We start from the raw sequence: 20,957 nt of genomic DNA, 5'->3' as shown, positions 1-20,957 counted from the left end.
GTAAGTCCTAGGTCCTCCCCCCTCCGTCTAACAAATTAATCTTTTTAAGTTTGTTCATGCCTTGTTTCTATACAAGAACCTGCAGTGCCTTCTATTGCCTTACAGAAAAGCTCAGCCTTTTTGCAGGAGCTATAATAGTTTGGCTGTCGTATCATAGCCCTTCTCTCTAGCCACAGCGTTCTTTCATCTCTGAAATAGACCAAATAAATAGTCTACTTCACTGGGAGGAGGCATGTCTGATGTAAGATATGGGATCAGAAAACTTAAATTTTAGGTCTTAGCTCTTTCATGTACAATCCAATGTCTTTTTTTTTCTTCCTTTGTAAATTGATGCATACATTTTAATTTTTTTCATTGTCCACTTTATTTGATGGTTGGTATTGCTGGGAGTGGAACCTAGAATCTTAAGCTAAAAACATATTTTACCAGTTCAGACAGGCAAAGAGATTCAAGTCCTTCTACTACAAACATATTGTTTTTAGAAAATTATTTAAAGGTTCAGAATTATTTATCACTATTGAATGTGAATCCATATTCTTTTGAATTTCCTCATAGTTTATAAATGATTAAATAAAAATTCTTTTTTAAAAAAGATAATACAGAGGTCTCAATTTTTTGTTCTTTGGTTCCATTCTTATTTATTTATTTATTTTTGAGAAGGACGTGATAGTCTCCACATCAGCTATTTTGAAAGAACTGTAATTGCCCAAGTGAAATAAATATGACATGAGAAACAGCCCCAAGCTTCCAAGGAGCTTGTGATCTAGTAGAGAAGTGAATTACTGTGCTGTGCCATGGAAAAGAAAAAAGAAAAAAAAATGGACAAGAGTCAAAATAGTAATCGCACATGGATGAGAAGAGACTTGCAATGGTTTGGAAAGGTGCAGTGATAGATGAATGTGAAAGCAGTCCTAAGAGCTGTGTTACACCCAGCACTCAGCGCTGCAGCAACAGCTTGTCTTAGGAGTTTCAGTCATGCCTGGGCTCCAGAGGGAAGCCATGCCTTAGAAACAAACTGAAAATACACCAAGAAACCCCTCCCCAAATTACTCTTGACAAAAATTAAAAACTAGCTCTCTTAGTAAAGGAGGTATTTTATAAAAGGGAGTACATCAGGGAACTATGTACTAGCTTTGTGTGGTGGTGGGGCTGGGAGAATTCTTGAAACAGAGTGCAATCTTCCTTTCTTCTTTAGCAAAGCATATTTTAGTACTTTTGCTTTCGAGCCAAAGATACCATTGTAGACATTATTACGTTAATGCATTGGAGTCCTCATTTGCTTTTTGAGAATGTTATGGCTTAAATGTTTTTCTTAGATTATTTTATTTTATGTTATATGTGTGGTGTTTTGCTTACATGTGTGTATGCCACTTGTTTGTCTGGTGCATGTGGAGATCAGAAGAAGATACCATATCCTCTGGATTTGAAATTATGGCTATTGTGAGCCACCATGTGGGTGCTGGAACATTAACTGAGTCTTCTATAAGAGTATCTGGTGCTCTGTGTCAGTGAACAAGCTCTCCAGCCCCAAATGTTGTTCTTTTTTACCCAGTGTTTTTTTCTCTACTTGTCCAGAAACAGGTGGATCTCTATGAATTCGAGAATTCTAAGACAACCAGGGCAATCCTGTCTCCAAACACCCCCTCCAAAAAAGAGGTTGCCTGTAGCTTCCTCTCCTAAGCTAATTAAATCTCTAATGTACTATTGTACATACCCTTTGTCCTCTAAGGTATGGACAAACTTTGACAGCATGTTTTCCATGTTAAGGACTGGTTTTGGTAGTGCATTTCAAACTTTAATGAACACAGGAACCATCTGCAGATCTTTAAACATACAGATTCTTCTTAAGGAGGTCTGGGTGGGTCACCCTCTGGGATCTGGTAGCAAGATCCTTCCTTCCTCTTTTCCTTCCTCCCTCCCTTCTTTCTTTCCTTCATTCATTCTTTCAGATTTATTTTTTTAATGTTATTTTTTGTGGTTTGTTTTGTTTTGAGATAGAGTTTCTCTATGTAACCACCCTGGTTGTCCTGGAACTTACTCTGTAGACTAGGCTGTCCTTCAACTCAGAGATCCTCCTGCCTTTGTCTTCCGAGTACCATGATTAAAGGCATGTGCTCGGATCACCCGACTTAAATAAATTTTTATTAGAGATTTTTTACAATGTATTTTTATCATAGTCACCTTCACTCCTCCCCCCACCTTCTCCCAGATCCATTTTCCACCTCCCTCCACCCCCGCTTTCCCAAGTGGTCGTCTTCCTCTAAAGTAACCCATTGGGTCTATATACTCATGGGTATGGGGCTACCCGTGTAGCATGACCAGCCTACCAGAGGCTAAATCTCTAAAGGAAATGAACTGTTTCTCCCCCAGAAGCCATCAACTGTTATTATCTCCTTAGTAGGCTCATGAGCCCTTTCCCACTCCATAGAGTAGCAGGATACTTGATGACTGATTTCAGGTGAACTTAAATCCTTAAAGGACTTTCAATAAGATTCTGTTGGTTCTCTAAAGGCAAAAAGAAAATGTAGTCATGATTCTTAGTTTGCCTGTGAGGAAAGAGACATTGAATATAGATGGGAATCCAACATTTATTAACCAGTTTCAGTGCTCTGTTCATCAAGAGTGTTTGCCTATTGTAATTGTCATAATAATCCTATTAGTTGATGATAAGTATTCTTACCATCCTCTAAATGTGGGAATTGGTTCAGGAAGGTTAAATAATGTCTATCAGGTCACCCATTTGGTATTTGAAACCAAGTTGGCTTGACTGAAAAGCCCATGATGATTTCTAGTAAAGTGCTCTGTTGCTCTACCAGGTTATTTCTGCTAAGTCATTCACAATTCTTTTATTCCATGACAATGGATAATGTGTGTTCAGACACTGAATGTGACAAAGAACAATATACCTACTACACTCTAAAGAAAATGCTAGGGAGAATTAAAACATGTAGATCTTCAGTAGAAATACAGATAAAATTGAAGATAGCATAGTGAATAATTACTTTATTATTTAAATATTATCCATTGAGGCATGCATATATGACCACTTTAGAAGAGCTGAAACAGGTCAATTTAATAATTGTGCAGAGTTAATAAAGAACTAAGGGTGTTTATATAAGGTTCTCTACATTACAAAATATGTTCAAACAGAAAACCTAAAGAAAGGAGGACAGCTGTTGTAAATCAGTAGAAATCTTTTTTTACACATGCTTTTGAAAGCCTAAACCCTGTTGGAGACATGATTATGGTGTTTTTGTTTTGTTTTTCAAAGACAGGGTTTCTCTGTGTAGCCCTGTCTATCCTGGACTCAATCTGTAGACCAGGCTGGCCTTGAATTCAGAGATCTGCCTCTGCCTGAGGAGTGCTGGGATTAAAGGTGTGCACCACTGTCTCCTGGCTCTGATTATGGTTTTGAACATAATATGTTTTCCATGTCTAAATCTGTGTACTTGACTCTAAGTCTTTTCTCCATTTGTCTCCTTTAACACATGGGCACTGTGGATTGCTGGATTTCACTATGGATACATATAATTCGTCTGTTTACCTTGTCCCTTCTCCACCACACCATCCAAACAATATGTATTACCTATCCTCTTAGTTTGTGCATTGACTCAAAAGTACTAAACAAATTAAGAAATTAAAAAAAAAAATCCAAGGCACGATTAGTGATGTACACCTTTGATCCCAGCACTCAGGAGGCAGCCTGGTCACTATATACTGAGTTTCAAGACAGCTAGAACTACATAGTGAGATCCTGTCTTGAAAAATAAAAGTCAACTGGTCAATCAATATAGCTGTTTAAAAATGCATTTTAATAACATGTGGAACCTTGGTTTAGGAAGCAATGCTTAGGGGGGAAAATCAATCAGTCACATACCTTTGGAATTTTCCTGATCTTCATATAGGCCAGCATCAAAATGATACCCCCCCCCACATAAAATAGTTGATGTAGGAACAATAAGAGGCAATGTGTACAGGCACTGTAAAATGGTGCCTGTGTGTAAATTTATTTACTTCTTAGAGCTTTTGAAGTAGGAACTCCTGCTTTCATAGGTGAAGAAACCAAGACAAAGAGTAGTTGGGAAACACAACCTGAGGCTCTGGCTGTGGTCTCCTCCCAACTTCTGTGCCACCTTTCCATGTGATTAGTCACATGATGGTTAGCATATGGGTCACAGTGATAGAGTTCTTTGCTCGTATGCTTTTGCTTGCCTCTTGCTGTTTCCATCACAGGCGCCTGGGATTTGGGATGCTAGACTTCATTTACTCATGGAAGCCTTGAGGAGTAAACCCTGAGATTTTTTAAGCAAACCATAGATCACTCCATTAAGTTTTCTATTCTGTAAGTGGAGATATACTAAGCGTCCAGAACTGTTGTGAGGGATATGAATCAGCATTTATGCAAAGGATATTGAGGAATACCACACCTAATTGTGATTTCCTTTGCTTTATTCTTTTTTCTCACCTATGCAGTGATTTAAGAAGAACAACTGGGGACACAGAAGTCTGGGATTGTTTATTCTAGCTTGCTCCCCCACTTTGAGAACTTTTCCTTTCTCTGCTTCCTCCACTTTGTGGCCTTCTCCAAGTAGTAAATATTCCGGGGTGTGGGGGAGGTCATTGAGTTCCAGCTTTGTTACATGTGGCCACTCTTGGCTGTTACATGGCAGTTAGAATTTATTAGATTACTTTGTTTATGATTCATGTCAGTAATTACCCCAGGGCAGTGCTAGTTCAAGTACAAAAAGGACAAGAGACAACAACCATAGAATGGTTAAGAAGTGTCTTCTGTCCTTTACCTGTGGGATAGAAGAATAACTTCTCTAATTTAGAAGATCATTATAGGTCATACAGTCCCGAAATCTCTACGTTCAACTTGTCATTTCTTGGCTAGTAAAGTGAGGATAGAGTTCTGGATGTGCAAGCAAAAGAGAAATCTCGTAGGAAACATTTATCTTAACTGGGTAGTCTCTGGGTTTTTCCAGCAGAGTGAGACAGTTGTGAGTAAGAGGCAATAAAACAAGGCAGTTGTCTCTAAGTCGTCATAGCTTCTTATTTCTACTTGTAAAACAGCACACCTGTCACCTCTCTTTTCTGAACATTTATGATCTGGCTATCCCTCTAGGCCCTGCAGTCTAGTCTCTTCAACATGTGTGTTTATGGCATTTGTATATATGTTCTTTAAATTTACTTAACGGTTTTTAATGTTTCCTAGTTTTGTTTAAAAATGACAAAATATCAGAAGTTGTTCTATTTTGTTTTGCTTTCCCTATATTGCTAGAAGTGATAGATGTACAGCTCAGCGAGTAAGGGCGCTCACCTCCAAGGCTGACAGCTTGAGTGTAGTCTCTTGTACCGCATGGTGGAGGAAGAGACTCAGCTTCCACGGGTGTGTGCATGCTCTCCCCACACCCCAGCACAATAAAACAAATAATTTAAAAGTTAATAAACAAAACACTGGTGATGAAATGTAGAACAGAAAATAGGTTTGTTTCTCATTCTTCTGGATTTTTGAAATCATTATTGCTAAATTTTAGGTGATTTCTTTAAGTGTTTTTTTGCTTGTTTGTTTTTTACCTTTCATTAAAATACAACAGAGAAGCTAGGCGTGGTGTATATCTGTAACCCAAGCATTTAAAAGGCTGAGGCAGGAGAGTATTGAGTTCCAGAATAGCCACTGTTAGGTAGAACTCAGGGCTAGACATGCATGGCAAGATAGAATACTTGCTTAACATGCCTAAGACCCAAAGTTTGTTTCTTAGCTAGGGAAAAAAAAAAATCATATGAAACAGAATTTCTCTGTAAGATTTTTATTATACTCTTTTTTGTTTTCTTTTTTTAAAAATCTTAACAGATTATTGTTTTCTTTTTTTTTTTTCTCCTAGAACTAGCTCTTGTAGACCAGGTTGGCAGAGATCCGCTTGCCTCTGCCTCCCAAGTGCTGGGATTAAAGGCATAGGCCACCACCACCCAGCTCAGATTATTATTTTTTAAATTACAATATGTAATTTAAATAAATTTAAATTACAACACTTTTATTTTTAGAACTGTAATGCTTGGTCATTTTTATTGTTATGCTTTAGCATATTTTAGATAATTTGGGATTTTTTTCCTTTTCATATTAAGAAATGCTAGTTTTAAATTCATTGTTTTTATTTTGATTTTTTTTTTCTGTAAGCATTGAAATGAGTCAGAGGAAGGACTAAGGATAGGAGTCTCTGGATTCATTTGTTCCTGAAAATAGCTTTTGCTTTATCTTTCCGGATTGGACATTTGTTAGCACTATGTGCTTGTGGAGCAATATCAGGTTCATCTGATTTGTACGTTAAACAAACTCTTCTGAAAGCAAACTTTTCTACAGTTAAATTCAAATGAAAGATAATGGCTCCATGCTTGTGGAGACTGAGGTAGCATGGCATGCAAATGTGTTCTCCCAGGCCTTTGCAACTGTCTTCTTTTCCCTTTTTTTAATTTATTTTTTTTAAATCTTATTGTTTTTATTTGCTCAGTAGCTATAATTGTACTCAGTTGTATGTGTTTTAGTCTTTTTTGATCTGAAGAAGTCCTGAAGACTTCTTCATAAAATATAGCCCGATTTTGAAGCCAGTCATTTTAGCCACCAGCAGAAATTACATGAGTGACTTTAGCTAAGTGGTATAATTTTAGTGCTAAGTGCTTAGTGCTAAGCAGCCATTTTTAGTTAAATCGACTCCTTGTTCTGTTCATCAGGTATTATACCTTTCCCCTGAGCAGCCTACAATTTTGTTCAGGGTGAATATTTTATTGTTCATATTACATAAAAGTTTCTAAATTTTAAAATACTACACATATTATAGTTTTGAGACATTGATCTTTATGTTTTAAACTATGAGCTAATACTGATGTAAAATTAGTTGTAAAAGTATCCTTTCTTTAAAAGATTATTTTGAAGATTATATTGTTTATAATGAAAAGAGTTATGAAAGAATCCTTTGGTTTTACCAAAGGCTTTTAATAGCATGACTTTCCATGTGTAACTCAGACTGTTCCTTCTTTTCTCCCTTTTCCCTTCCCTTCCCTCCTTCGTTTTGTTCTTATCCAGCTAACCTTCTTTTCTTTACTTGTTTCTTAAAATAATTTTTCTCGTTCAAACTAACAGACTTCTGACCACATATTTCTACTTCCTCTGTCCTCAGACCTTTTAGAACAACAAAAAAGAAACAAATTCTCACACAAGCACACATTATACAGGACAGACTCTGGGATTTCAGACCGTCACGTGAAAAGGAACAATGGAAGTAGAGGGATTACTTCATTTTCCAGGATAAAAATGAAATGAGGGTATTTTGATGGCTGTAACAGCGTATAATAGACCACGATACTAAGAACACACACAGCAGAGTGCTTTCAGCACTGTGGGAGCTTTAGCTTCTAAGAAATACAAGAGTTGTCAATAACTGGAAGAAATTTCTGGAGTACAAGCCAGCATTTATCAGATTATCTGGGGGTCTTGTCAAAACACAGATTATGATTGTTGGGCAGAACCCCAAAGTTTTCCGGTTGAAGTTGAAGAATTTTTTATTTTACCATGTTTCTAGATATTGCTGTTAGTGGTCTGAGAACAATGAAGTCCTTGGCCCCTTGCCCCAGGGAGCCATGCCAGTCCCTCAGGAGGTTTAAAGTGCACTTGCCCCTGTGCTGGTAAATCAGAAGTGTGCAGAATTTGGGCTGAAGCCTAGTTCTATTGTGCAGTGCATAATCTACACAAATATAAATTGTTCTAATCTAACTGTGGGAAATGTCCTCATAAACCCATTGCAAGTTATGAGTTTGATACCTTTAACCCGAAAAGTAACTTGTTTGGTGTCATTAAGTGGCTACTGGGATGCTTGTGACTCTGATGTCACCTAGTATTGAAGAGATATCGTGGGACATGTCCCTGACCTGAGAAAAAATAAAAATTCAGTTTGAAGTAAGGTTTCTATGTAATGCATACTTCATTCATGCTATTATAAAGAAAACAGTAAGCCAAGCCATTATAAATCAGGGGCCATCTATATATGCCTAGCCAGCCCACATTCAGATTTTGTATACACATAAACAGCCAGACCTGCAGTTTCCTATTGATGTCAAAGAGAGAATCAGAGCAGGATCAGTTACTTTGAGACTTCTGTAACAGATTTCAGTGAACTAGGGATATAGAGATAATTTTTCCTGGAGAGAAATACAAGAAATACTTGTACTCCTGGATTAGGTTACATTGCTTCTTATCTTGATACCAAGGCATTCTTGGTCCATTTTTTCTTTTTCTTCTCTTCAGTAAATGTCAGGGAAAAAAAATCAAGGGAAGAATATAATAAAAATAATGAAATAAAATTTTGCAAAGCTAATGAGAATATGGAAGCTTTAGACAGAAAAGTCCCACTTGGTGTGCTAAGCATGATGAGGAGTATACATTTGGTCAAAAATCAGTTAAAACCAGGTAGTGGTGGTGCATGCCTTTGATTTGAGCACTTGAGAGGCAGAGGCAGGTGGATCTTTGTGAATTCGAGGCCAGCCTAATCTACAAAGTGAGTTCCAGGACAGCCAGAGCTATCCAGAAAACCTCTCACTCAAAAAACAAAGCAGGACACAGAGGAAAGTGACCGACAGACTGCCAATATAGGTGGAACTGTCTTTGAAATTTCCTGTTTCACGCAAAAGTCTACTGGATACCATGGACCAGTAGGCTGAAGATGGATGTCCCAATGAACAGAAAAACTTGACTGTCCAGGCAGCTAGATGTCTCTCTCAATTCTAGAGTTTTGGAAGTTGCTTACTGTTGTAATAGGAGCGGTGGGGCTGCGTCCCCAGCACCCCGGCCGCCTGGCTAGCTTATGCCCCGAAATAACAGCACACAAATTGTATTCTTTTAAACACTGCTTGGCCCATTATATCTAGCCTCTTCTCGGCTAACTCTCGCACCTGGACTAGCCCATTTCCAATCATGTGTGTAGCACCCCAAGGTGCGCTTACCGGGAAGATTCTAGCCTACGTCCATCCTGGGTCTGAGCTGAATCACGTGTGCCTCAGAGAGCAGAGCTATCGCGTCTGCCTGGGAGAGGGGAGCATGGCATCTCTGAGCTCACTTCCTCTTCCTCCCAGCATTCTGTTCTGTTTACTCCTCCCACCTATGTTTTAACCTATGGGGGCCAAGCAGTTTCTTTATTATAATTAACCAATGACCTTCCTCCATCAGCTTACAACGTACTTCCTGTTTACTTAGGTAACATTATATCCTTCAGGAGTCTTTGATGGAGTTGAAGAATCTATAGTTATAGTTTTCCTTAGTTATGATAAAAGATATATATAAATATTGTAACTGTAATTCTTGCTTGGTAGCTGTTTTGGTATATGTAATTTTACTATGTTAAAGTTAAAGCCTTCCTTTTTGTTTAAACACGAAAGGGGAAATGGTATGGGAGGTCCTTCTGTCTATGTGTTGCTTTTATTGGTTAATGAATAAGGAAGCTGAAGCTGTCTTATCCTGTTGGTAGGGCAGAACTTAGGTAGGCAGGGAAAACTGGACTGAATGCTGGGAGAAGGAAGGCAGAGAGAGAGAGAGAAAGAGAGAGAGAGAGAGAGACACCATGGAGCTACCAGCGGAGATAGATGTGCTGAAACTTTACTGGTAGGCCATGGCATCGTGGTGATATACAGATTAATAGAAATGGGTTAAATTAATATGTAAAAGTTAGCCAATAAGAAGCTAGAGCTAATGGGCCAGTGATTTAATTAATATAGTTTTTATATTAGTGGTTAACCACTATTCTAAATAGTGGTTATTTTGGTTCTGGATGGCGTGCACGAACAAGTGACCTCCTCCAACAAATAAAAATAAAAAATAAAAATCAGAATTAAGTTAATGAGAAAGTTAAAAATTAATTATTTGTGGAAAATGAAATGCAGATCATCACTGCAATTTTCATCAAGAATACTAGAGCCGGGCGATGGTGGCGCATGCCTTTAATCCCAGCACTTGGGAGGCAGAGACAGGCGGATCTCTGTGAGTTTGAGACCAGCCTGGTCTACAGAGCTAGTTCCAGGACAGACTCCAAAGCTACAGAGAAACCCTGTCTCGAAAAACAAAAAACAAAACAAAACAAAACAAAACAAAAAATACTAGGTATTTGATAGTCTAGTATTCTATATCATACACGAGGACAGTTTTCAGAAGTTACTAGAGAATATACTTTAGAAAAATGAGAAAGAGACCCAAAGAAGAGGTTATTCTGGACCTTAAGAAAAGTGAAACTGTCATAGTCGAGGAAAAAGGAAGGATGTAGTAAGTCTAGGAAATAGATGATCCAGGTGAAAACAAGGCAGTAAACGTGAGGATGTGCACATGCACAGGAACAGTCTCGCTCTCTGCCTTTAGGAGAGGTCCAGGGACCGTGCTTAGGTGTAAAGCATGGCAGACTTTTTAACCCAATTAACCAACATGCAGCCCTTAAAATGTTTGCTTATTTGTTTGTTTTAAGCAGTTGTTTGACCTTACCTAGATGGTAAAGATTTAACAAGTACAGTGTAAAACTGGTGAATCAAATAGAGTTAAGGTTGTAACTGCTAGAATTGAATTCTTGGGCTGGAAAGATGGCTAATAAGTTAAGACCACTGACTGCCTCTTCCAAAGGTCCTGAGTTCAAGTCCCAGCAACCACATGGTAGCTTATAATCATTTATAATGAGATTTGGCGCCCTCTTCTGGCATGGAGATAGAACACTGTATATGTAATAAATAAATAAATCTTAAAGAAAAGAAAAATATTTTTAAAAATTAAATTCTTATGTTAGTATCATATTGACCAAAGAAAATCTGACTTTGTTTTTTTGAGACTTTAGACAGTTAAGTGTGCCACCACTGGGAGGGGACAAGGCAAACTTTGTGTGTGTGTGTGTGTGTGTGTGTGTGTGTGTGTGTGTGTGTGTGTGTATTAGGGTATTTATTAGAACCATATGAATAAATACTCAGTGTAGGTACTACATAAGCAAATAGGTAAATAGTTAAATAAAATAGAATTTGAGAACCCTGTCTTGAAAAACAAAAACAATCTTACAAAACTTTTGATTCATGTATGCTGTTCGCACAAGAAAATAAAAACTCCACTGATCTTACTACTAACAGTTATATCTTTCTAGTATTTCAAAGTAAGACTCATACTTTGAGATCTTCCTTAGAGTTTCCTCATTTTCCCTGAGCCAGGAAAGTTCTCAAAAATCCAGAACTTAAGGATCCTTTCCTCTTGACCCGTAGGCTGCTAGCTGCCTTTCAACACAACAATGTATGTTTAAGACTGCTAATGGATTTATTTCCTTTAGGGTGATATGGACTACAGGAACCTCATGGCAACAGAAGTAAACCAGTTCACAGCGTATTTGTACATATGCATATATGTAACACACACATACTTCTCTTAGGATATGCTTAATTTCTTCACCAGTTTGTTTCTTGTTAAGGGTTTATTTTCCCTTAGTCTCACCTGTTGAAAACCCTGAGTTTCTAAAGAAAACTTCTACGTACTATTTATTTATTTATTACACGGACTTGCCTAAGATAGAAAATGATAAGCTTTGTCTGACTGAAATCATTACAGCCTAAACTTAGAAAAAAGTAAATTTACATATCACAAAAAAGCTGTCCATACCATACTCAAACTTCCAAAATTAAGGCGTTTTTTACCGTATAGGCTGAATGCAGAATTCATTTACATATCATTTTTCTAAAATGAAGACTTTCTCAGTTAACTTTGGAAATGCCGAATTGGGAGAGGGTATGTTAAGAACTGAAAGTTTTTATGTAGCTGGTACTTTTCTCTAAATCTAACTGAAAGCCATACCTTTTCATGTTCTGTAAAAACAGAAATATAGCTGTATTTAGTTAGGTCTAGGTTTGTTGCCTTCTATGTAAGGAGCCATATCCTTACTTAATACATTTCATGTTAACATTTTTTTCCACTTGAAATAACATTTTCATTCACTTAATATTTGAAACATTTTGGTTATTTATTATTTTCTTAAAAGTCTGCACTTCACTGTCTTGGTGATTCCTGGACCAACATTACTGAAAGAACAAGTTTTTGTTGTACTTTCAAATTAAGTATCCGGCAACATTTTACTCCTTAAAATAATTTACCTAACAAGGTCACATTTTATTAGTTTTCTTAATTTAAATTTTAATAGTATATATCATTTTGGAATTGGTTGTTGCGGCGAGAATATAAATCAAAATAGTAATTTCAAGATACACTATATAGTTAGACACTATGTTTTATGAATTGCCTACAAAGATAAAAATGTCATGCAGTGGACTACAGTAACTCTCTGGGGGAAATACTCTTAAAAAGGTTTGACTATTTCAACTTAGCTTTCTTTGTTGTTTGCAGCCTAAGGCATGATAAGTACTTTTAATCTAAAATGAAATAGAAGTGAAATATATTTAGCAAACTATTACTTAAACAACATCTAATGGGTTCCATATAAATTAACAAGTTTTGAATTAAATCATTTTGTGTAATACACATTTAAAAGTTCAGATGTCACATTATTTAAATCATAATTGCTTTTAGACTCTAACTTTAGAGATTTTTTTTTAATGAGGAAAAAACACATTAAAGTGGTTCAAGAACATGGAGTGCGTACAAGAATAGAATATATTTTAATGTCTAACACATCAGACACAAACTTTCTTTAAAAACATGTAACCGTCCATATGTTACTTTTCTTTTGGAGCTGAAGAAATAGTTTCCACGAGTACAGTTTTCACAGTTGAACACGGAGCAGTCCCAGTGGTTTAGGCAGGCAGCTTATATTGCAGATTCACTATCAAATATCTTACTTTTTAGGGTTTGTAGGTTGTGTTGGATAAAATTCTCGGTGCCCTGAACTTCAGAGAACCTGGAGTCACTTCTTCTAACAGACCAGTTTTTCATTTTTATTGAATTCTGGATTGTGTCTGAAGTGAAGTAGTAAACAATGGGGTCAAAGCAGCAGTTGGAAACAGCAATGCAGAGAGTGATGGGGTACATTGTCCTCACTGCTGCTGCCACAGAGCAGTTAACGAACGTCTGCGTTCTCATGAGAGAGTAGAAAATAAGATTGATGTTATAGGGCACAAAGCAGAAACAGAATATAACCAAGTGTACAAAAATCATTTTTAAAACTTTAGTTTTGTTCATTTTGCTTCTACTTAATGTAACAGGTTTATTTAAAGTTCTCAGCACCATACTAGAACAAGTTACGTTCAAAATTAAGGGGATAAAAAACCCCACTATTTCAATGAAAATCACAATCCTGGAGAGATAGGTTTTCCATGTGGCTGCTGGAAAGTTCTCAAAGCAGGCTTCTGAGGTATTGTTACCCAGAGAGTGGGTGGACTGAAAGAAAACTGCTGGTGCACTTCCTCCCATCACTGTGAGCCACACAGCGATGCAAACCATCTTTGCATTTCGCTTAGTTCTTAAAGTCTTCGACTTAAATGGGTAGACGATTGCCAGAAATCGATCTACACTGATACAGGTTAAGAACAGAATGCTTCCATACATGTTGGTGTAAAACAGCATTACTGAAACCTTACAGAGAAGATCTCCAAATGGCCAATTCCGAGTTGCAAAGTAAAAGATCCGAAATGGTAAAGTAAAGACGAAAAGCAAATCTGACATTGCCAGATTAATCATGTACGTTGTAGTTTCATTTCTCACTTTGAGGGCACAGATGAAAATGTATATCGCAACACAATTGGATATCAGGCCAAGCACAAACACCATGCTGAACATGCACCCATACAAAGAGTACTTAAAGGAGTCATCGTAAGGGCAGTGGGAGCCGTTGGAGCTTACCATTGTCAGGCAGTGCAGCTCACAGCCAGTCCTTTGTCTGCAGCAGTCGGCTTTGCGATTCAGACGTGGGCTCAGCAACAGCCAGTTGGTTTGCAAATTATTTGCTTCTTTTTGTCTTCTCATAAATATTTTCTTCTCTGAAGTCTTCAGAGGAAACATGAAATGTGTTGCTTAAAAGTTTCTAGTAGATTCTTCAGGACAATAGTCTCATTTTCTGGTCTCCAGAAAAATCCATGAGTCCAGAATTTAGTTAACTGACGGAAAAGGCACCCAAGGTAGCCAACCCATAGAGCCACAAACGTTAGGAAAAGCTGTGTTTCACGTTGGCCGCAACCAGTCCTCGTGTAAAGTTGTACTTCAGTCGTCAAGGTTAAAATGTCTTCATCTTCAGAATGTTTATGCAACAGTTATCAGTCTTACTTCAGAGTCTTAATAGTCCCAGTCCATCGTCCTCTGGCACCACTTCCTTCTTCTTAGTCTCCGTTTTGGTACTTTGGTATTGGTTCCATGTGGCGATAGGCAGAGTCTTTTAAAGATTTCCAAATGAATTCCTGAGCATGTTAGCTCTTGCTGAAGGAGGCCTTTCCGAGCTTGCCAGCTGTATTGTAAGATGGGCTGTCTCTGAAGCGAGCAAGAAAGGCTTCCTAGATTTGTAATATGACATCACAGGAAGAAGAGGCTGGGTTTCCACAAAGGAAGCCTTCAACCCAGTTGTTTGCAGTTCCTTTAATCTGATAATGTGTGAGCTGGGAATATACCTAGGAGGCTTGCAAATGGTCTCTGGCTGTCCAGCTGAGCTAGGCATTAACTCTTTTTATGCTGAAATGCCTTGTGGGGATTCTGGCAAGCTCTCCAAAGTGGTTTGCTTTGTTTTAGTTAGTGATAACTAAGAAAGATGTATATATATATGTATGTCAGCTTAAGGCCGCTACTTTGAATGTTTCCTTCTTAAATAAAATGCAGATGGGTACATATTTATAAATTGAAATCTTAGTGATATGAGTGGACATTTTTAAAAAGGCAAGACCTTAAGAGTTTATATATAAAAAGTATTTGCCTGAGAGACCAGCAGTTCTGGCATTCTTGGCTTCTGGTTTTTGTTTTGTTTTGTTTAATTACTTGTTAAGATTTAACTCAAGTGGCATGATGGTGAATAGCTTTAATCCTGCACCTTTTTAGTTATTGATAAAACAATGTTCTAACATTTTTCTTTGAAACTGATATTCTAGGGTTATTTTTAATACATCAAAGAATACATTAAGAATGTTTATTTTTCCTGGGAGATTGTAGCTCAGTGGTGAGAAAAGTTGGTACAGTATTACTCTTATTTGCCAGTGACTTAATATAAGCACAATGGGAAAGTACTTTCTAAAAAGGTCTTTTCCCCCTCTTAAATTGATTGAAATAATTTATAGAGAATTAAAGATCTGCTGCTTACCTAAATTTAAGTTCATGATTTTAATTTTCATTTTCCCATCTCTTCCTTTAGCTTCTGTCTCATGTTAACTGTGTGTTGGGATATATTTCAGTTCTTACTGTAATTCCTAAACTTGGTTCTTGTTGGAGCTGAAACTCTTCATTTCTGGTCAGTTAAGGCAGTTAAGGTCAAGTTTCTCTACACATGCCTTAGTTTAAATATTAAAGTGTAATCATGTGTTCTGCATCTTTTAGCTCACATTACTCTAAAACTTAACAACTTTTGATGGTGAATTATAATCTGTTTTGATTAGGAATTCACCTATGATGAAATAGTGGAAGATTACTTACATCCAGGAGAGATTGAGAGTCTGAATTTCTTTGTATTGCTTTTTGTGTGGAAAGCAGATACATGTGTGTTCACATTAGAAGGCAGATAGGAACTCTGAGTGCTGTAATGAACAAAGAAGCAATTAATAACACTTTCTTCTTAATGGCTAAAATTTTTCTGTTAATAGCTCTTTAAGAAAGATATAAAATGAGTGGTCTACTTTTAAGTTTCCTTATTGTCATTTTTATTTGATATATACAGCGGTGTGTCCTGGCACTATTCACTTTTTATTTCATTTTGAAAGTGGTACTTTCTCATTTAAAATATGAACATATATTAGTTCTGTACTGGAACATCCTTCCACATATTATTCCTGTTTCTTAACTGTTATTCATTAAACTGTTCATTTATATATTTTTTCATGTTTTAATTATTGATGCTTAAAATACATATCTACTATCAATTAGGCTTTTATTATTATCAATAGTATATGTTTATATTTCAGATTTTTGACATAAATCTTTACCCTTAGTAAAAATTGAAGTGTTTGCTGATGAATGGATTATCATTCTTCAGAATCTAAATTTATCACGAAGTCAGGATGTTGGTGCTCTGCCTTAACACTCATTTTGTTATTCTTTTCTTTTGAGCCAGGGTCTTCCACTGAACCTGGAGTTAGCCTTGCACACAGCCAGCTCTAGTGATCCTCCTGTCTGCCCTGCACCCCTCTGGAGTTAATAGCACAGCCACAACTTGCTTGCACACCTGACACCCAGTGAACCATTTCTCCAGCCCAGCCATTCTTTTCAGTTTTTCATGCTGCTTATTTCTGGTTTTGGTTAGGAGTATCAATTGCGTGTTGTTCCTTCATTTTCATTGCCACAGTTATAAATATACTTAGGTACATTTACCTCTATGAATATTATGTTTTATCTCTTTATTTGTAGTCTTACTGTCTTTCAGTTACCCCCTACCATCCTGTTACAGATCAACTTAATGAATCAAGTAAAATTTATTTTTTCTCTTGTTTCTAAGAAGAATTTAAAGGAAATTATAATATTTAAAATAATTACAGTGGGGCTGGAGAGGTGGCTCAGTGGTTAAGCGCATGTGCTATTCTTGCAGTGAACTCAGGACCACCAGTGCCCACATGGGGTGATTTACTCATAACTCCAATTTGAAAAATCCAGCAGCCTCTTCTGGCTACATCAGGAATGAATATGATGTACCCCCTCAACACACACACACAGGCTCGCACTCATACACATAAAACTAAATAATTAAGTCGGTAAAATATCCTGTAGACTGTTTTTTAGGATGTTGTAAAAGAAAGTCAATGTAAAAGAGTTAATAATTTGCTGAGAGTGGTGGTGCATGCCTTTAATCCTTGCACTCAGGAGTTTTAGGACAGCCTGGCATACTTACTAAGTTCTATGCTAGTCATATTGACACAGTGGAATCCTGTCTCAAAAAAGAATTAGGTGGAGGTGCTGGAGAGATGGCTCAGCAGTTAAGAGCTCTTCCCGTTCTTCCAGAGTGTCCAGGTTTTATTGTCAGCACCCACATGGCAGCTTGCTGTATGTATGCTTAATGTCTGTAACTCCAGTTCCAAGAGATCCTTTTCTGACTCTGTAGGCATTGCATGCACTTAATGCATAGATATACATCGAGGCAAAACACCCGTAAGCAAGTAGAAAACCTTTTTTTAGGATGTGGAGCTCTACCTTGAGCATGCTTGAGGCCCTGGGCTCAGTTGCCAATATCCCAGAAAATGATAAAATAAAATTTTGGAAATGTGAGAAGTATGAGCAATACCGTTCTAAACTAACTTATTTTAAAAAAAAATATTCAGTTTAAATGTAATAAATGTTAACTAAAATAAATTTTATATAATACATTTATTTGTACAGTAGTAAAATAATGAAAAACCATATGGTAGTCTAAGATAAAAGAAGAAAGGTATGTGAAATAATATTAGAGAAGTCGGTGAAAAGAATCTGGTACATTTTACTTTAAAAACTATGTGTTGCCCTTATGTAATAAATGCAACCATGAGAGTATCCAGGAAAAGTTGCCTTTTGAGTCTGAAATTAGTCTGCACATGTGTTGAGAGAAATTCTTCATTGTGAAAGTACATTTCTTGTCAGCTTTGTGTTAGGACAATCACCAAATGTCTAATTGTAATTCTGGCTAAATGTATTATCACTTGGTAGATTTTATAAATACACACACACATACATGGTTCAATGATGGATTAAGCTTAACATTTTAGTGCAGAGGATCTGCTTCTGGGGACCTGGAAATCTCTTAAGCCTTTTTATCTGCTCTTCCTTGGGTTCTGGTTTCATCATAGTCGGAGACTGAAACACTATGGCTCAAAACACATAAGAAACACTGATCTGAAGAAGGGATCAGCAAATAATCTCTGAAATATTTGAAGGTTTTTTCCTTTAGAGAAAATCGGGAAGGAATCTAGACTTGTCGCTTACTAGCATAGATTCTTTGTGCGTGGATAGGAAATTGTGCTGTAGTATATAAAATAATGGCTGCTCATATCTTTTTCTAAGTGGGAAAGTATGAAAGTCTGCAGAGAACACCCAGCAGGGAAAGCAGGCACTTCCTGTACTGTCACTTCATTCCAGTGGGGAATCTGTTTCCTTGGCTGTAAAAGAAAGGAATTAGGCTGTACAAAGTTCCCTTCCTGCTTCCTATTTGGTCCAGATTCTTTGAATTCTTTGAATGTTTAAGGTGTCACATTGGGCCTTCACTCTTCAGTATCAGGGAATCAATTTTTTACCTTTAACATTTAAGAATTTGTAATTTTGAAACTAGTTTGGACAAGAAATATGTACCACAGAGGAACAGGAGGAAGAAATATGTGTAAGAGCAGAGAAACTGGGCTAGGTAGAAGTTCCTTATTATACTCAGTAAATCGGCAGCAGCCACATGCTTACACAAAAAGTCACTCCCAGCACTTGTAATCCTAGCCAGCTAATTTAGTGAGTTCCTGGTGGAAACAGAGATAGCAGTAAGGGCCCAGGCCTTTAAGAAGGTGGATGACCCCTCTGGCCCCACCACTGGTACTGTGAGACCGTGAGGTCTCTGAGGGAGAACAAAAGCCAGTTCTGGTGGCTCCTGTCTATAATTACAGCATTCCATAGGCAGAGGTGGGAAGATGGAATGTTTGAAACAAACCTGGCTACATAATCAGTTCAAGGAGCTACACAGCTGTCTTAAAACACAAATGAACATCTCCAATTGCAGGTCTTGAAGGCTAGAGCTAGTGTTCACAATAATTAGTCCTGCTGTAATTTTATTAATATGGTCCTAATACCCTTCACATACACAAAACTTTTACTTTTTGAGGACTTGATAATCTGTTCCCACCCTAAATTTCTATAAGAGCAGTACAGAGAATGCATTGAGACATAGGGTTTAATTTGATAATGAAATCTTTGGGTGAGAGGGGTCGAGACAGGTTTTCTCTGTAGCTTTGGAGCTTGTCCTGGAACTAGCTCTTGTAGACCAGGCTGGCCTCAAACTCACAGAGATTCACCTGCCTCTGCCTTTTGGGTGCTGGGATTAAAGGCGTACGTGATGCCACTGCTCTCCAGTTGATAATAAAATCTTTGTAAACACTGACAAAGAGGGTTGCTGATTTTAAAGTTATTTCAGTTACTTTGGAAGAAGTAAGAAGTAGTGGAAAGACCAATTAATCTAGGTTCTTAGTAACCTGGTTTTAATTTTTATCACTAAAAAATTGACATTTTTCAAGTTATTTAACTTCTCTGTTATATTTGTAAAAAGACATGGATTAGCTCTCTAAAATCTTTTTCAGTTCTTTCTGTTTTAAAATTTAAAAAAAAATTGGAGTTATGATTGTTTTAGGATTAGGCAGGGGGCAGATGGTGGAGGGTCACAAAGCTGGGACTAAGACAGAGCGCTCTCTACATGTCCTTAGGCCTATTCCTTATGCATGCATGTCAAGTGAAAAAGGGCAGGTCTGTATATGCATAGTGAAAAGAACTCTCATCTTGAGATATAAAGATGTTTTTGTTCCTAAACTTGGACTTTACCTCGGGCAAAAATCTATCCTACCTAACCATGCTCTTCTGACTTTATAAATGGTTTTCAGAACAAAATGAAATGAAAAATTTTGGTTGTAAAATGCAAACAAACAAACAAACCAAAAACCTAGTTAGATGCAGTAAGCCTCCAGTTTCCTGAACTTTCAGATACTAGTTGAGTTGTAAGATGAACTAGGACAGTGTGCTCTGCTTCATTACATTTTATTGAACAGATAATTCCTGTGCTAGATGCATGCCAGAAGAGGGAATGATCCTAAGTAATGCCATGTACATACTTTGTTAGTATTGATCATGGGCAGCAGAAGCCAATCTTGTGGTAGACAGAGGCTTGCCTTAGGAGAAAGATTTGTTTGAGTTAGTTATTGAGTACCTTACACACTGGGTTAATTCTAGACTTCTTTAATGTTGTAATAGAACTTTATCCTAAAACCCAAGAGTAGTCTGCTCAGGCATCCCCCCACCTCTGTAATTCCAGTTGCGTCAGTCACTCAATCACAGCTGAAGAAGAGAGACTTCTTCATAAGTATGTGAGAAGCAAATTCTTTGGTCATGGTTGTTTATTGCCAGAGCTGGAACTGCAATCCTAGTTTCTTGACATAACTCAAGTTGTAATGATAAAGTAAGTGTCGGAAAAGGTTCCTTTGGCTAGCTGGCCAAGGTGAGCCACTAAGAAGTCACATCGATCTGATAATGCAAGAGTTTATTGGAGGAGAGGCAAGAGAGATAAAGGCCATGTCAGGTGGGGACATGAAATAGACAGACTGAGAGCAATACGGTGTGGCTGGGACCTTTAAGGGTGCTTGTGTCACTGCGCAGCTCTTATAGCATTGCAACAGTGGAAATGTGTCATGCCTAGTGGTGGGGTGAGTGATGACATGCTGCTGGCGCCAAAAGGCAGCCCACTGGGGCATCAGATCCACAACACCCCACTGTTTCATGTAGCTTCCAGTCTTTTTTTCCTGATAGAATATTAGACATTTAGATTAAAGCTTAGGTAAATATTAAGCAAAGAACTTTGTTTTTCTGTTGAACTATATATAAGCTTTTTGAAATCTTAACATGACTGAAATTTAACTGATATTGCTGGGCATGTGCATAAACCTTTAATTTCAGCTTCGGGAGGCAAAGTCGGGGTGATTTCTGAATTCAAATCTAGCGTGGTCTACAGCGTTTCAGGACAGCAAGGGCTACACAGAGAAACCCATCTCAAAAAACCGAGAGAGAGAGAGAGAAAGAGAGAGAGAGAGAGAGAGAGAGAGAGAGAGAGAGA

The 20,957-nt window shown here is 37.4% G+C and overlaps 2 protein-coding genes across 2 annotated transcripts in view; one reads left to right on the top strand and one right to left on the bottom strand.

Annotated features, from left to right (window-relative positions):
• Window positions 1-20,957, top strand: part of Rb1 (RB transcriptional corepressor 1) — a 129,375-nt gene that overhangs the window by 73,615 nt on the left and 34,803 nt on the right. The gene's annotated exons all lie outside the window — the stretch shown is intronic.
• Lpar6 (lysophosphatidic acid receptor 6) lies at window positions 12,599-14,500 on the bottom strand. The gene has a single exon (XM_005355607.3). It carries the CDS (start codon window positions 14,009-14,011, stop codon window positions 12,821-12,823), a length of 1,191 nt encoding a protein of 396 aa, XP_005355664.1. The 5' UTR covers window positions 14,012-14,500; the 3' UTR covers window positions 12,599-12,820.

The sequence above is a fragment of the Microtus ochrogaster genome, chromosome 17 (assembly GCF_000317375.1).
Source record: "Microtus ochrogaster isolate Prairie Vole_2 chromosome 17, MicOch1.0, whole genome shotgun sequence".
NCBI lineage: Eukaryota > Metazoa > Chordata > Mammalia > Rodentia > Cricetidae > Microtus > Microtus ochrogaster.
Note: the sequence above shows the minus strand (reverse complement) of the source record. Positions and strands in the feature narration are given on the sequence as shown.

Excerpts from the sequence above, each read along its gene's own strand:
- Lpar6 (XM_005355607.3), bottom strand. The coding sequence starts at position 14,011 with ATGTTTCCTCTGAAGACTTCAGAGAAGAAAATATTTATGAGAAGACAA.